This window comes from Juglans regia, chromosome 11 (genome assembly GCF_001411555.2).
Source record: "Juglans regia cultivar Chandler chromosome 11, Walnut 2.0, whole genome shotgun sequence".
Classification (NCBI taxonomy): Eukaryota; Viridiplantae; Streptophyta; class Magnoliopsida; order Fagales; family Juglandaceae; genus Juglans; species Juglans regia.
In genome coordinates, this window is record NC_049911.1 from 624,043 (window position 1) to 641,425 (window position 17,383).

Sequence of the window (17,383 nt, forward strand, 5' to 3'; positions counted from 1 at the left end):
TTATTTCCTAAAACTGAAAAGAGAAAACAAATCTCTAGGTATGAGTTGATGTATAGACAGATACGTTGATTAGGCTTCGTTTGGATCTCAAAATAATCTCAACTCATCTCAACTCATCATTACAATTTTTTCAAATTCCAATACAAAATATAATAAACAATTCAACTTTTTCAAATTTTAAAATAATAATAATATTAAAAAATAATATTCTAACAATATTTTATCATCTCAACTCAACTCAACTCAACTCATTTCAACATCCAAACACAACCTTAATATAATTTTCTTTAAAATGTGGTATGGGTTTTTAAAGTTGATTCATGTTAAGGTATGAGATGATGTATAGACGGATACGTTGACTTTGACGGTCAGATAATATAGTTGGATGACTGTTAGATGAGACAAGAAGCTGCTTCCATTTAATTTCAACCAACAAAAGACGGGCCAGACCGGTTGTTCAACCCAATAACGTGTTTGCCGGTCAGGCTCATCCTTCCATCATCTCTTTCTTGTATGTATGTATGTATAATTTTTTATATATGTATATAATATTTCTTGTTTTGCCTAATTTAATAAAAAATAATTAAATACATAATAAAAAAACTAAACTTAAAAGTTAAAGCATAAAACATAAAATACAATGACATCTAATAAAGTTACAAAATTCTAAGGTCTAATTAGCAACTTTTTATTTGCAACCAATAATTCAAGATAAAACAAATTAATCTAAAAATATTAAAAATTGTCAAATAAATTGAATGAATATCAATGTTTCTAAAATAATTTCAAGTTTCTAAAATTGAAATACATCTTAAAAAAATTGTGATCTTAAGCTCTAGTTGTAGGCTTGTAGGAAGATGGGATCATTGAGATAAAGGGTGGGCAAGTGAAATTTTCAAACCTGAAAAAAATAGGAAAAATATTAGAATTAGAAACATTATATGCATGTGTAAAAAAAGTTAAAAACTTAAAACTACAAATAATTAAGAGACAAAGTTAATAAACCAATGGCAAGATGATATCATAAGCCTGTAGTTGTAGGCCTTTCTATCAAGACGTGATCATCGAGATAAGGATTGGGCAAATGCGATATTATATACATATATAAAAAACTACAAAGAGACAAAGTTAACAAATCAATGACAATAGTGGAACAAAGTCATATTACGGCCAATGTAGATTGAGACGTAGCATCATTTCTTGAAATTTTTCCGACAACAATTCAATTTGAAATTAAGTATGGTGAAATAAATATAACACATTATATTATGAAACAAAAAAAAAAACAATGAATTAAGAGCAACTACCAAATACATGGTGATCATCACCCTCCTCATTGGCCTCCTCAAAGTTTATCACTTCTAGAATGTGAATTGACTTCCATTTTATCTAATTTTGAGTGTAAATCAAAGTCTTCATAGTGGTAGATGACAATAAACTCTAGAATGGGTCCAAGATGTGCCACATGGTGCTAAAGGCAAACTCTGAGACTATGGTAGAAATAAAGATGACCAAAATACCGCGGACTATCTCTCCAAGTATGTGATACTTGACGAAATTGACCTTCCACCAAGTTAAGATATCAAATTGCCACGTAAATGGGTGCATCTCTGCTGTTAAATATCCATCCAACTACGATTGGTCGTCTGAAGCCTTATGAACTTGGAAACGTGCTCATACCTCTCAGTCCACCTACATATTTTCGCCATCTTGAGTTTGGGAGGAGGCGATGTAGTAGGTGTAGGTTCCGGGATATTAACACCTCTGAATGCTGCAAACTCATCAAACAATCTACCGAGCCCTTGTTGTAATATGACTTGCCCATATATTCCCGTTGGTGATTTCCAAGCCATATATTGTGCCATCAATTTTATACTACAAGTCAAGAACAATAGCCACATATAGGAAAATATTGATCTTACTCAAATCTCTCAAATACTTCTCATTCTTGGTCCTCATGCTCACTGCCATATTTCACAAAGTAGGATCAACACTCCTATACATTTCATCCAATTGTTCTTTCACCTAACAAACTTGTTGATAATATTCATTTAATGTAACGTATAAAGACCTAGAAATGTGCATGTCACCTCATAGAAAAGTCAAAATCTTTTTACAAAAACCCGCACTACATTCCAATTATCATCCTTGGGCAGCCCCAATCTCCCATCATCCTCAAAGTCTTTGACCTATTGCATGTCCTCGTTACTAATGAGGTCAAAAGTCTCTATATTGTTAGGCCATCTCCAACATCAAGAATGTTGAGTCATATCTTGTAGAAGCATAAAGACACAACCCATTTTTGTATTCAATACCTACAATATGAGCAGACACATTGAATTTCTCAAGCCTAGTTGGTGAAGATCTCACAAACCTCACCACATTTCCATTGAAGTCAAATCTCTAATCTAGATTGATTATTTTATTGTAAATAATATCTAATTGGACTCTAATTGCATTGTTCTTCTAAGTGGACATTCAATTGAATTGTACCATGTCTTTTGTAGTGATATCCATACACCTTACTACAATGATTACACTTGGCTTATGGGTTATTGGGATCACCATCCTCTAACTTAGTGAAATGATTTCACACAATTGAATCAGGTTTCTTCTTTGGTGGATGCATGGGTGTAGGGGTCATGGTACTAAGGTGTAGACGCAGGGGAGCTAGCACTAGTGCTAGTATTTGGATTTCACTCATTATCCATGGAGTTGGCTCACAAACTTACAAATATCTAACATGATGTAAAAATCACATAACAATTAAAATCATACAATCATACAAATCAAAATTCATTGGAGTTTCAAAAGTTTCAATATTGAAACCCCAAATCATATTAGGTTAAGGGTTTTAATCTGAGCCCTTAACCTAATTTAAGATTCCAATCCGAAATCCTAATTTATATTAGGGTTTCTGATTGGAATCCCAAATTAGTCCCAAATTGATAAATTTCAATCAACAATTCAAATTATAACGCACAAATTCCAATCCTCCACAATACAAAAAACACAATCTTATCTTCTAGATCCATTAAACAATCTCATCCTCCATAATTCAAATCATTGGAAAATAAAATAAAAAAATTCGAGAGGGGTTTCGGAATACTTACGGATCAGATTAGGGCTATAAGACTATAGGTTCGGATCAGAAAATCCGACCAGACCGAATCGATAGTCTAATTGGTCGGTCTCTGAGTGTGGTTTTTTTGGACTGGACCCAGCCGAGACCAACCGAATGTATATATATTTTTAAATATTATCTATATAATATTATTTAATACAATAGTTGTATAAATTAATTATGTAATTTTCATCTAAAGGATCACCATTAACCATATATACAATACAATTATTTGACATTCATTAATCATATATAAAATATTAAAAAGATCACTTAATCTTAGTTTTACTAATTTAATTAAATTTTTTATAAATGTTTCTGTCAAAAAAATAAAAAGAAAAAGGAAAAAAAGTTCGCACTGTATGAAGAGAGGAGGTTTGGATTAACCATTAACCATATTTTTGGTCCTGACGCTGTAGGCCGACCAGACCGATTACACCCTTAGATCAGATGGAGAGAGGAGGTTGGGTGCTATGGACGACAATGTTTACAACGAATGTGACGGTGATGGCGAGAGAGGCCAGCTGCTCCACTTTTATCAACATGTAAGCTAGGGGTAAGGCATGTAGGTGCATGCTTTCTTTTTATGTAAGTGCTGTTAACGTAAGTCAAGCAAGTTCCGTAAATCAAGCAAAATCAAATCAAGGCACGCATGTTTTGCAGTACTGAATTCCAACCAGAGTAATGCTACACAACTTTCCAACCTCGACGTGATATCATATTTTTTAAAATTTTTAATATTTTTTTAAATATTTTTTGAATGAATTATGTCTTTCAATAAATGATTATATATATAGATATGCGTTTTGTTTTTCTGGAATATCGTGTGTTTTGATGGGGGAAGGTAAAATGGAATTGGCATCTGCAGTACTACTACTAGAACGGTCTAGAGATCAAAGTATAAAAAGGGACTATAATATTATTACACGTACTAGGGGTGTAAACTCAAATCGAAAAATTGAAAAATCGGACCGGACCGGACCGAACCGGACCGATTTTACCGGTTTTGAACCGGTCCGGTCCGGAACCGGTTTTTAAAACGTAAAAACCGGCCGGTTCCGGTCCGATTCCGATTCCGGGATTTTTTGGACCGGACCGGACCGGTTGATTAAAAAAAATAAAAAATAATATTTTTATATATAAGTTTTATATAAAATATTTTATATATATTAAATATTAATATATATAAGTTTTATATATAATGTATAATTATAAATTTTTATGTGAAATTTTATATATAACATATATATTCATATATGAAATAATTTCTTATTATAATTTATAAATTATTACATAAAATGTTAATACTAAATCACTAAAAGTTTATAACTAATACTAATATATAACTTATAACTATACCAATAGTCTAATATTAATACTATTATATAGTTTAATATATTAATAAAAGTATAAAACAGTTTTTTTTAAATCAATTTTTTTTTTATAAACAAATTTTTAATGACAAATTGTGAAATTTACATTTTAAAAAAACCGGAAAACCAGACCGGACCGGAAACCGGTAAAACCGGAAGTACCGGTTTAGGAGGGTAACCGGTGCGTAATCGGTTTTGAAAAATACAAAACCGGTACATACCGGTTCGATCCTAGATTTTATCCAAAACTGGACCGGACCGGACCGGTTACACCCCTAACACGTACATCTGTTAATTAGTTGGCTGGAGAGCTACATTTTAGAGAATGACATTATGATAAAATAATTGCCATGATCCTCATTGTCAATTATATCAAGGAAAATGGGAATTACTTGATAAATAGCGCGGTTTATACTCCTCGCATCAGGAAAAAAGTGAGAAAAAAGGACAAAACATAATTAGCATAATGGAAAAGTACTACAACGACTAATTTTATGTTGATAATCACCAACTTTGTCGTTGAGGCAGATCATGTCCCTTTTGTTTGGATGCGAGAATGAAATCTATTTTTTTTTTTTTTCAAAGAAGAGGTCGAGGGTACTCCAAGTTTATTGCCTCACTATTTGTGACAGAGGAAAACTGTGATTATAAGCAAACACCTGGAATTACAAATAATCATAAACGACCAAAAACCAGGCATCCAAATTAAAGACCTAAAATAATGCAGCAACATTAATAGACATTATCGTTGCTCCTCAATGCTAGCTTTTGTCATGTCTCATGGCACTCTTTCATCAAGGGAAAAAGAATTTAGTTGTTTAGTCCCATATCATTTTTTGACTTGTTTTGGTTCTTGATTCAACCCTACCCGCCGACTAGAGTTAACTGTATATTGTATTATTATTTTATGTTAAGATAGAAAATAAGTAATAAAATATATCTTATTTAATTAAATATTTTACATATTGAGCTAATTCATTAAGAGAAATTCAGGTCCACATGTGAGATGTAGTGTTAATATATAAAATAAATAATAAAATCGACATATTCTCACCAACTAATTAATTAACATTAGGGATAAATAATGATTTCACATGGTATCAGAGCATATGTCCTAATTTCGAATCTTGTAAATATGTAGACACATTTACAATTCTGTAAATCTTTGTTATTATCATCTGAATAAAATCTTTTATAATTCTATAAATGTAAACACATTATCGAGCCACGTAAATCTTATATTGTGTGTGATTGATTCCACGTTTTATTACTTTTTCTCATATTGGTTCCTAACATTTTGTATGTTTTGGAACGAGTAATGATCTGATTAAAAAAAAACATTTGGTACAAGATAATTATATTAGATTTAAGATGGGTGCAGGAAGATCGTGTGGCTCTCTTTTTTGTCAACTTAATAAGCTATAGAAGATGGAGCCATAGTATCAGAGGGCATCACGCAAGAATCTGTGGTGGCTTTGAACAATCCGCCCAACAAATCAATCTCTTCTCCTCTTACGTGGCTCTATACAGACTGTAACTTTGGACAATGACCCCTTGGACAATTACTACTACAGTTCCTTCCCGTTTCTGTCCTTTTTTTTATACTTCCTACGTACGTACCTATAAATTTGTAGTGTTAAGGCATAAAAGCAGATAATCAAGCTTAGATTGGAACTGCATTGTTTATAACACTAATTAACAAGATTGACCCTAACCTTTGCCATATATGGCCAATACATTAATTTCATTCTCCGTTTTCCTTATCATGGCCATGGTTGGTTTGCATGTTTCCCAACCTTTACCTGCGATGCCCAGCCCTGCACCTGTGGTTTCTGCCCTTCAACCGACACTTGCACCTGCACCTATGGTACCCGCCCCTGAACCTGCACCTGCACCTGCATCTGTGGTGCCCGCCCCTGCACCTTCACCTGCACCACCTCATGTGGTGCCAGCACCGGCACCGGCACCAAAGCCTACCGGACCTGTGGTACCTGCTGTTTTCATATTTGGGGACTCAACCGTAGATGTTGGGACAAACAATTACTTGAATAAGAGTGGAGCAAAGGCAGATATGCCGTATAATGGGATAGACTATCCAGGATCTGTCTCAACGGGAAGGTTTAGTAATGGTTACAACACAGCTGATTGTTTAGGTAAGAGAACTGATTTGGTAACCATATTGGATATATTAATGTGCAAATTAAGAAATATAATAACTTTTTCTCTTTTCTTTTCTTTTCCTATAATTGGTACTGAATTGACGGATTAGTCATGTATATGGGTTACCCTGAGAGCCCGCCAGCTTTTCTCCACATTCTTAATCAGCACGGGACGTATTTAAGGAGCATCCAAAACTTCAGTGGCGTTAACTTTGCCTCTGGAGGATCCGGACTTCTCCACGATACCGGAAATCATTTATACGTAAGCTCCCTGGATCCATATATGTTGATATTTTTTAGAGTTCAAGACATCCCATTTCCTACATTGGTTTACTGTTTATTTCTCCATTTCTTTGCTATTACTACCATTAATTATAACTACTAGTTTTTTTTTTTTTTCTTTTAATTCAGATGATTTCCTAGAGTTTTATTTGAATTTCAGAGTTTAGAGCGAGAAAATAGACATGTGAATTCTAACGCATTTATAGATCATATCTTAGTGAATCTCTCGAACATTTAATATTATATAAATAATGTAGGCCGCCTTTATTTTATATCATGTCCATCTCTATCCTATTTTAGGTACCAAAGTTCAAATAGTTTAGTATGTTATGAAAATTTCTTTTTCCTGAAAATATTTTCCTTCTTTCAGGTGTTTTATAAGGTCGAAATAATGATCAACCTAAAATATTTGTTAAGTCAACCCTAAATTAATAGATCATTTGAGACCAATTTTTTAAGGAATAGAAATGATATTTGCAGTAATAGGGTGCGCAGGTGTTGCTTACTTCTTTTTAAAAAAAAAGTAAATATGAGATCTACATGAAAAAATATATTTTTTTAATGGTGAACCCCACTTTTTTTTAAAAGGAATACGCGACGCTTGCATAACTCATGACTCTGCATCCAACATTACTCTGTCCCAACTGTTTTCTGTATTGTCTTGAAGAACCTGTTCAACTGATCATTTCTAGTCACATCGGTTGATGTACTGCATTTTAAGTAGTTTTTATTTAAATGATGGACTTGTAAAATTATTTAAAATATATCATACCATCTGATATGACCATTAGATATGATAAAATTCAGAATGGAGAGCAACATTACGCATGAAATTTGTCATTCTATTATGTTTGCAACTTTAGTTAATAACTATTAATAGAGATCACTTGTAAGCATCTGATCCTATGGGGTTGAGAAACCGCATAAACCAGTAGTAGTACTTTAGATTTCAGTATTTTCCTATCATAACTTTTGTGATGCACATCAAGCATGCATGAACATATCATAAGATGTAGGCACGATCAAGTAATCCAATTGAGATTCCAAGTATTTTAAACAATATTCTAATTTTCCAGGTCAAACAACTTGACAGGTATGCATGCATGCAAGCGAATTACAAAATTACAAGCTATATATATATAGATATATATAGCTCAAGCAGAATTCGACCTTATTTTCAATGGTTTAACTTATAAACAACAAAAAATAGGTGCTCCGTTTAATCTTAATGTAACCTGCATCATGATAAAAGAAAGGGTTCCTCTAGTAACGCACACACCCACCCACAACTTTTGGGCAATTAATGTTCATGAACAACATTTAATTTACTGATCATCCAGCATGATATATATATATACAGACAGAGGTTATTCCCATGAGGGATCAGGTCCAACAATTCAAAACCGTTCACAGCAATCTCTCAGAAGCAATGGGTGGATCTCCGGATAACATCATTAGCAAGTCTTTCTTTCTCATCAGTGTGGGAAGCAATGACATCTTTGAATATTTTGCTCTCAACAAGACACAAACCCTGGAAGAGTTCATTGCCACTTTAATTGATAATTACCGAACTCATTTAAAGGTAATGTGGCTAGCTAGCTAAAAAGAGACAGATCATGCAATATTAAATTATAATTGTTAAAAGAGGGGAGAGATTGCTATTCATTAATTGGAGCACTTCCTTTCTTTTTTCTTTCCTTTTTGTTTCCTGAAGTTTTATATTCATCATCCTGAAATTTTGCTTTGATTTACAGAGTCTTCTAGATCTTGGGGCAAGAAAATTTGGCATAATTAGTGTGCCAGCAATTGGGTGCTGTCCACACCAACGTACTTTCAATGAGAGTGGTGGGTGCAGGGAGGCATTGAATCCGTTTGCTCTAGTGTTCTTTGAGGAACTGCAAGTCCTCCTGCTGAATCTAACCTCAGAGTACCCTGCGATGGCCTACTCACTTGGAGACACCTATAAAATGACAAATGCTCTACTTCATATTTCCGATCCTCAGCACCAGCTACAACTCCTAGAAGGTAAGTTTCGTCTCTCAAACAAATTACACACACACACACACACACACACGCACACATATATATAGAGATTAGTTCTTTTCCTTGTATGTGTGTGTGTGTGTGTGTTTGAGAAGTTTCAAGTGTTACGAGAGTGCATGCATGCAGTTACTTGTAAAACAAAATAAAATGGGATTAAGATCCTTTTAAGTTCTTGATTTCAAATGGCAGAGAGATAGAGTTTCATGATCTGCAAGATCGAACTTGAGAATCCAAATTTTCTTTGTAGCATATGGGTTGAAGGAGATAGAAGAAGCTTGTTGTGGAAATGGAACGCTGTACGCAGAATCTCCATGCCGATCAAATTCCCGGTTATGTAAGAATAGACAGAGTTACTTTTTCTGGGACCAGTACCATCCCACAGAAGCGGCTTCTAGGGTCTTGGCTTATATACTTTACGAAGGGACACGGGACTTCGTTGTGCCAATGAATTTTGGTCAACTAGCAGAGCAAGATCAGTAAAAAATGAACTTCACAATCTCAGTGTATAGAAACGTGTTGACATCTACACCTCCATGCAGGCTGCAAATAACAACTCTTTTGATGATTGTATTTTCATGCTAATTATTTGGAATGCGTTGATCATTTGTGAGCCAAAGTGATCTACATACTGATGATCATATCTGGATGGAAAATGCTTTGGACACGGAAATATTACACGGACAGACACTCTAGTTTAATTTATAAAGTGCTGTTCATGCAGTTTGCAATTAGTAGCACTTTTCTATTGGAACTATATATGATGCTTGGAAATATGTACAATCGTGCATGATCAATCTGTTAACTAGTTGGCTTGAGAGCTACATTTTAGGGAGCGACAATATCATTTTGATAAAAAAAAATATATACTGTAGTTTCCATGACGATCAGAATCATTGACTTTTATCTCAAGGAAATTGTCGGGATTACTTAATAAGCATTAATAATTTAATAGCGGTATATACACCTCGAAGCAGGAAAAAAGGACAAAATATTAACAAAAGGAGAAATACTTCAACGACTAGTTTAATGTTGATCATCATGAACTTTGCCGTCGAGGCAAATTCTAAATTGTATCCGGTCAGATTCTATATTGATGTTAGAAGACACTGGACAAACGACTTGCAGTTTAGATACTATGTAAATCTGCTGCCGCATGTATTTAATTTCATTTCATCTGTATTTCCTTTGTATTTACATTTTACAAATGTCATAAGGTTATTAGAGCAAGTTGTTAGGCAGTTATATTCTTTATTGTATATAATTCATCCTCTACTTTAATGAACAGTACATAATTTTGAGGAAAACCAATTGATCCTTCTTCTCCATCGATCTTTGCTCCTCTGTTTTTATTCTTGCCCAGAGTTCCATTTTTCTGATCTGTTACATGGTATCAGCAGCTCTTGAGAAGCATTTATGATGGAAACGTAACTCCCCAAACCTCGACCGTTGAACCCCCACCGACATTTTCAAACCCTCATTTTCATCTACACACAAATACCCTTCTCTCATATCTCAATCTCACTGATCCCTCAAACCCTTTCCATCTTGATCATGGTGATAATCCAGTCATTACCCTCGTCCCTGACCTTTTAACCATCGACAATTATGCCACATGGTCTAGAGCCATGCGACGTGCTCTTCGAGCCAAAAATAAGCTTGGCTTCATTTCAGGTACCCTGTTGAAACCAACCTCCCCTACAGATCCATTACTTGATTTATGGGAAAAGTGCAACGATATGATTGTTTCCTGGATCCAAAACTCCATTAGCCCTTCTCTTAAATCATATGTGGTCTTTGTTGATGATGCTAAAGAGATTTGGCAAGACTTGTCCAATCATTTTTCCCAACAAAACGATCCACGAATTTTTCAATTGAAGAAGGATTTAGCTAGTCTTCTTCTATCTCTCTTCCAAGACCTGCAACCCCGCATCCATTGCCCCGGCCCCACCCGCCCCAAGCAAGCCAGCAGGCAAAACACCAAGCGAGGACGAGGGGCGGTCTGGGCCCAAGCCCTGCCCCCTTCGCACCCCAAGCCTGGGCTTAAGCCCAGTCAAAAAATATATAATTATATAAATATATATACATATATAATTATATACAAATTATAAATTTATTACCAAAATAAAGTCGTTTTGGTAACGAATTTAATTTTTTAAGGAAAATTAAAAAGTTACCCCACCACAATCTCTTGCAAAGTTACCCCCTTTTCCCACCTCGCCCTTCCTCTCAATGGGGCTGCCCCTCAGACCCTCTTAATTTCCCTATTGTAGTATAGCAGCGCAGCCTGCGTCCTCTTATTCTCCTCATCCTCTCTCTCTCTCTCATAGTCGCTCTGGGCTGGAAGCCTTGGGTTTGCAAAATCATTTTTACTAGTTTAGATTTTTTTTTTTTCAATTTGTTGTGTATTGTATGTGGATTTATACTTTGTTGTGGCTATGTATTTTCTTTTAGCTTTTCATTTTTCTTTGATTTTTTTTCTTATTGTGGCAATTGTGAGTGGGAGGACGGATCAGGGATCTACCCCCGCACCCAGGTACACGGACAATCGGCCCCACCCCCTCCCATGCAAGGGGAAAGGGGGTGCAGGAAGGGGGCAACCCCACCCCGGGGGGTGTGGGTAGCACCCCTAGTCAGGGTAATTCTTATTCTATCCACTATCAGGTGAAGGAATGAAGTTTATTAATATTTTCTCCAATTCAAATATTAGATCAGTACCTTGTCATTACTCCTGAACAATACCTTTGTCATGTCTCATTCGGACATGATGACACTTTTTCACTTACCAATTAAGAAAAATGAAATAATTAAACCTATACAAAACATTCACAGGCGTTTGAATCTGATCGATATGATGATATGAATTCACTACAAGAAAACTGCTTATTTGCGACCAGTTATTTTCAGCGAAATGACTATTTCAGCTAAGATAAGTTTGTTTTCGTCGTAAATAATCATTTTCGACGCGAAAAAATATCACAAATACCTGTTTTTCTTATAGTAATTTATGGCGTCAGTATTGCAGGTAAGTTCTATTACTTATAAGTTAGCGTGTAAATACACAACTTAATCATGCGAGATCCACTATAAGTATAAAAAATTATGACACCAATATTTTTTTGAATTTGATACTATATATTCAGGTGTCTCAAAATACCGATGGTTGTGAGAGTCATTATAATTATAAAAAAAGAAGTTAAAACAACATCATCATTACAAGAAAAACAGACTTTTATGACCAATTTATTGCAACCAAAAGACTAATTATAACAACCAATTTTAGTTGTAAATAGTCATTTCGTTGGAATTAACTGGTCGCAAAATACTAATTTTAGTTTTCTATTTGGTTTGAATTGTATTTAATTTGTATGTTTTAGAATGAATAATTAAAGATCTGATAATTTGGTATATATAGGAGATCAATAGGTATTTTATATATATATATATATATATATATATATATATATAAAAGCTGTTGGGTAGAAGATGTAGCTTTCCTTTTTGTCAATGCAATAGAAGATGGAGACATGATCAATATCAAATTAAGGGCATCACACGAGAATTTGTGATTATATACAAGTATTGTACAATCCGCCTAATAGATCAATCTTTTCTGCTCTTATGTGCTCTATACAGACTGGAACTTTGGACAACGACCCCTTAATTGACAAGTAATTAATACGATTCCCGCCTCCTGATTCTTTCATTTCTTTTTCGACACTTCCTACGTACGTACCTATAAATTAGCAATGATAACGCATATATATATATATATATATATATATTTATATAAGTAGATAATCAAGCTTAGACTGGAGCTGGTTTATAAGACTAATTAACAAGATTGACCCTAACCTTTGACATGGCCAACCCAATAATTTCATTCTCATTTTTTCTTATCATGACCATGATGGTTGGTTTAATGCAGCATGTGTCCCAACCTTTACCTGTGGTGCACGCCTTGGCACCTGCACCTATGGTGCCGGTACTAGTGGCGCCATCACTGGCACCTACGGCTACGGGAGCTGTGGTTCCTGCTGTTTTCGTATTTGGGGACTCGACCGCAGATGTCGGGACCAACAATTACTTGCCGGAGAGTAGAGCAAAGGCATATATGCTTTATAATGGGATCGATTATCATGGTTCTGCTCCAACAGGAAGGTTTAGTAATGGTTATAACACAGCTGATTATATCGGTAAGGGAAGCTCCAATATTGTTTTGTAGTACAAAGAAATATGAGCGACCTTATAATAATTGATCATATAATTACTTGTTAAGTAATTTTCTTATGTCGGTTAATATAATAACATAGTTTTAATTTCACTGTAATTGGTATTGAATTGAGGTTAGTCAAGTCTATGGGTTACCCTGAGAGCCCGCCAGCTTTTCTCCACATTCTTTACCAGCACAGGAAGTATTTAAGGAGCGTCCAAAACTTCAGGGGCGTTAACTTTGCCTCTGGAGGAGCTGGACTTCTCGATGATACCGGAAAGAATTTATATGTAAGCTCCCTGGATCCATATAATATATATATATATATGTATGTTGATATTTTTTAGAGTCGTTCAAGCTGACATCCCATTTCCTACAGTAGTGCATGGATTACACAAACCTAGTTCTTTTGGTTCATTAATTGATCAACAACATGATTTTACTCTCAGAAAATAAAATTGAACAACGTACGTACATGCAGATTTTATTGACCATATTGCATATTTCTGTCGTTGCTATATATATATTAATCCACGTACAACAGAAGAAAGTTATTCCCATGAGAGAACAGGTCCAACAGTTCGCAACCGTTCACAGCAATCTGTCGGAAGCGTTGGGTGGATCTCCGGAGAACATTATTGGCAAGTCTTTCTTTCTCATCAGTGTGGGAAGCAATGATATCTTTGAATATTTTGCTGATCTCAACACTAATCAAACCCTGCAAGTGTTTATCGCCACTTTAATGGATAATTACCGAACTCATTTAAAGGTACGTAGCTCGCTCTGTTTTTTTAACAACAATCTACTAGACAATTAATGTTACATTAATGGGCAAAGGTCCCGAGTAATCTGAAAGGTATACATGTTATTTACACTTATTTGCAATTGTAATTGAGCACCTTCCTCTCTCTTTTTTCTTTTTCTCTGAAATTTTTATTCTTTTATCCTGATTTAAAATCTTCCTTTCATTTGCAGAGTCTTCTAGATCTTGGGGCGAAAAAAATTGGGATAATTAGTGTGCCAGCAATTGGGTGCTGCCCATACCAACGTACTTTCAATGAGAGTGGTGGGTGCATGGAGGCATTGAATGAGCATGCTCAAGTGTTCTATGAGGAACTGCGGGTCCTCATGGAGAATCTAACCACACAGCACCCTGCGATGTTCTACTCACTTGGAAACGCATATAACATGACAACTACTCTACTTCACTTTGCTGATCATGATCCTCAATCTCCAGGTAATTAGTTTAGAGAAAAGATATTTGCAATATAAATTGTACAACCGCGACTTAATCGCTTTAAAAAAAATGAATAAAATATGAGACCTACGTAAAAAAAAAAAAAAATTAATTTTTTACTGGTGAACTTCACTATTTTTCAAAGCGATTATACGACAGTTACGCATTTCATGGTTGTATGTAGAATTACTTTATTTTTAAAATAAATGAAGACTGATTAAGGTTTCGCGTTATCCAAATGATTTGTAGAATTGAAGGTGATAGCAGAAGCTTGTTGTGGAAATGGAACGATGAATGCAGAATATCCATGCAGACCAAATTCCAAGTTGTGTAGAGATCGACAGATTTACTTTTTCTGGGACCAGTACCATCCCACTCAAACTGCTTCTCGGATCTTAGCCTCTATACTTTACGATATAACTTCAAAGGATTACGTTGTACCAATGAATTTCCGTCAACTTGCAGATCTCAGTTTATGACATGATATCTATGATCATCTGCAGGCTGCAACAAACAACTCTTTTGATGATTGTATTCTTATCATATGCGAATTATAATTTGGAATGTCAATATAATATAATATTAATTGCTTGTTTATTTTTGAGCTTTGGTACTTTGGAAGATCGATCAAAGCTGGCAGCCATTTCATTTCTCTTTTGGCTTTTATGGCCTTGCTTTTTCTTGTTCATTTTTTGGATGAATTACCGTACATATTATTTCTTTATCTCAGTAGTACCATGACTTAATATACTGTAATATCCAAATGAGTACTACATAGGTGCCATTTTTCTTACATGGCAAAAGGAAAAAAAATGAGAGAGGAAGGAAAAAAAAAAAAAAAAAGAGTTTAGAAAAGAGTTAATTAATACAATATCGATCCTTATATAATTAATATATATGGTGTGTTTCGAAATCAAATTAGCTCGTGTTTTTCAAGTACTACAGGACAGTTTTCTTTTTGTGACTGTAAGAGTATTAATAAAACTTTGTTTATCAAAAGTGGTACCGTCATTTAAAAAAAAAAATACCAGCAACTTCTTTACTAATTCTAGGGGTGGGGCAGTGGAGGCCCAACCCCCCGCTACCCTGCCCTTGTCCGTCCCGCCTCGCATGGATGACCCTTAGCAGGGGTGAGGTTGGGCGGTTTGACCCCAACGGAGTGCTGCCCCAGCACTCCTTCCATATTTATAATAAAAAATATTATTTTTTATATTTATATAAATATATTGTATATAGATATATACAATTTGTTAAAAACTTGAAGTTAAACTTAAGTTAATAGATTGCCTTTGCTTCTTAAGCCAATCTTTATATAGGAGACCAATGCAATACAATAGTATGTCATACTTAAACAATATGAGACTTTTTTTTTTTTTTGATTGAAAGCAATGCGAGACTTACATGCACATCATACATACATACATACATACATCTTAACCTTGTGGAGGGAACAAAAACCAGTTTGAACAGCCGCGGAGATACAGGGGCCATGCAAGGTATTGGCACCCCAAAATTCTTGTAAATGATAAAAATAGAGGTATTTTGGGCCTAATTATGTTGAAAGAACAAATCCAACAATCAGTTAGAAAGAATGTGCATGATTGGTTTTCATGAAGAAACTACTAATGCATATAAATTAGCAGAGTTCATGTTAATATATAATAGCCAATGCATATTTTTCCCCTGTAACAAAATTCCCATTATTTCAAATTATAAATAAACTCTTTTGGATGATTATATATGATCTTTGTGTTAATGAGGAATGAGAACATTGCAAACCCTTTTTAATTTAGAAAATCTTGCCAGACGTGCAAAGTCTAATATATATTTACATCATCCAAATGGTAGAAAGATGGTACTGCAAGCTCGAGTTCATTTTTAAATTATTGGAGATGATTGCGTGTACGTCTCGATGTATCGTGAAATCAATCAACTGATGTGCATGTCAGCCTTCATGTAAACAGAATTTTACACCAAGTCCAAACCAAAACGTTATTGATCTTTACAAAAGTTAAAGAGGGAAAGCGTGTTTAAGGGCAGGTTTGGGACACAAGACAAAACATAAAATTCTCATCTCATCTCATCTCATCTCATCTCATTATTACACCTTTTTCAAATCCCTATACAAAATATAATAAACAATTCAACTTTTTCAAATCTCAATACACCTTTTTCAAATCCCAAAACAATAATAATATTAAAACAAAATATTTTAAACTTCAAAACAAAACACAAAATTCTCTTCTCACCCCCCAAACCTCCCCTAAGAGACGCATGATATATCATATAGCTAGATCAATTGATCTTTCTAACCTAGCTATATTAATCCATAACTAATTATTCAATAGATAGATAGACACATCATGATACATGCATGCACCACATGCACAAAAAAAACATGCTTTCATATTATATAAAATACAGTTCTTCTATATACAGTCATTAGATACAACCGGTATGCAGTCGTCCATGTCACGTCAGATTTAAAATGAATTCTTCCTCTTTCATCAGCTCGGTCTCTCTCTCATTAGCTCGGTCTGTCTCTCTCATCAGCTCCAGCAGCTCGGTCTCTCTCTCTCACATCAGCTCGATCTCTCTCATCAAGTGTCTCCACGTCAGCTACGTTTGCACGCCGTTTGCACCAAGCACTTGTAACAAGCGTTTTTCAATAAAGTAATACTGGACAGGGATCAATGCAGGTTCGTCCAATAAAATCAGGCAAAGAACCTAGCAATAAGAGGCCACACGCACGTTTAAAATTATCACCAACATGCATCTTGTGTGTGTGTGTATGTATATATATATATATATACACACCAGCAAACAAACAAGTATATCGATCCCTATCTGGCCTAGTTATAATTATTACTCTTTGCAAATAGAAGGTTAAGCAGCGACAAAAATAATATTGCTATTTCGAGGAGATATTCTTTTCAAAGTTCTTGAATATATGTT

At 34.7% G+C, this 17,383-nt stretch overlaps 2 protein-coding genes across 2 annotated transcripts; both read left to right on the plus strand.

The window, feature by feature from the left end:
* Positions 1–6,304: 6,304 nt before the first annotated feature.
* LOC109009702 (GDSL esterase/lipase At5g55050-like) lies at positions 6,305–9,461 on the plus strand. The gene is made up of 5 exons (XM_018990289.1): positions 6,305–6,650; positions 6,767–6,918; positions 8,299–8,520; positions 8,693–8,963; positions 9,229–9,461. The coding sequence occupies exons 1-5, from the start codon at positions 6,305–6,307 to the stop codon at positions 9,459–9,461; spliced, it is 1,224 nt and encodes a 407-aa protein (XP_018845834.1).
* Positions 9,462–11,985: 2,524 nt separating this feature from the next.
* Positions 11,986–14,907, plus strand: LOC109009701 (GDSL esterase/lipase At5g55050-like). The gene is made up of 6 exons (XM_018990288.1): positions 11,986–12,003; positions 12,907–13,174; positions 13,330–13,481; positions 13,763–13,960; positions 14,167–14,428; positions 14,678–14,907. The coding sequence occupies exons 1-6, from the start codon at positions 11,986–11,988 to the stop codon at positions 14,905–14,907; spliced, it is 1,128 nt and encodes a 375-aa protein (XP_018845833.1).
* Positions 14,908–17,383: the final 2,476 nt, after the last annotated feature.

What these genes read in the sequence shown, in the direction of transcription:
- LOC109009702 (XM_018990289.1), top strand. Translation starts at nt 6,305, where the DNA reads ATGCCCAGCCCTGCACCTGTGGTTTCTGCCCTTCAACCGACACTTGCA. An exon ending in CAACACAGCTGATTGTTTAG is followed by an intron (nt 6,651 to 6,766) that starts GTAAGAGAACTG and finishes TTGACGGATTAG; the next exon opens with TCATGTATATGGGTTACCCT. An exon ending in ATTACCGAACTCATTTAAAG is followed by an intron (nt 8,521 to 8,692) that starts GTAATGTGGCTA and finishes TTTGATTTACAG; the next exon opens with AGTCTTCTAGATCTTGGGGC.
- LOC109009701 (XM_018990288.1), top strand. An exon ending in TAACACAGCTGATTATATCG is followed by an intron (nt 13,175 to 13,329) that starts GTAAGGGAAGCT and finishes AATTGAGGTTAG; the next exon opens with TCAAGTCTATGGGTTACCCT. An exon ending in TCATGATCCTCAATCTCCAG is followed by an intron (nt 14,429 to 14,677) that starts GTAATTAGTTTA and finishes AATGATTTGTAG; the next exon opens with AATTGAAGGTGATAGCAGAA.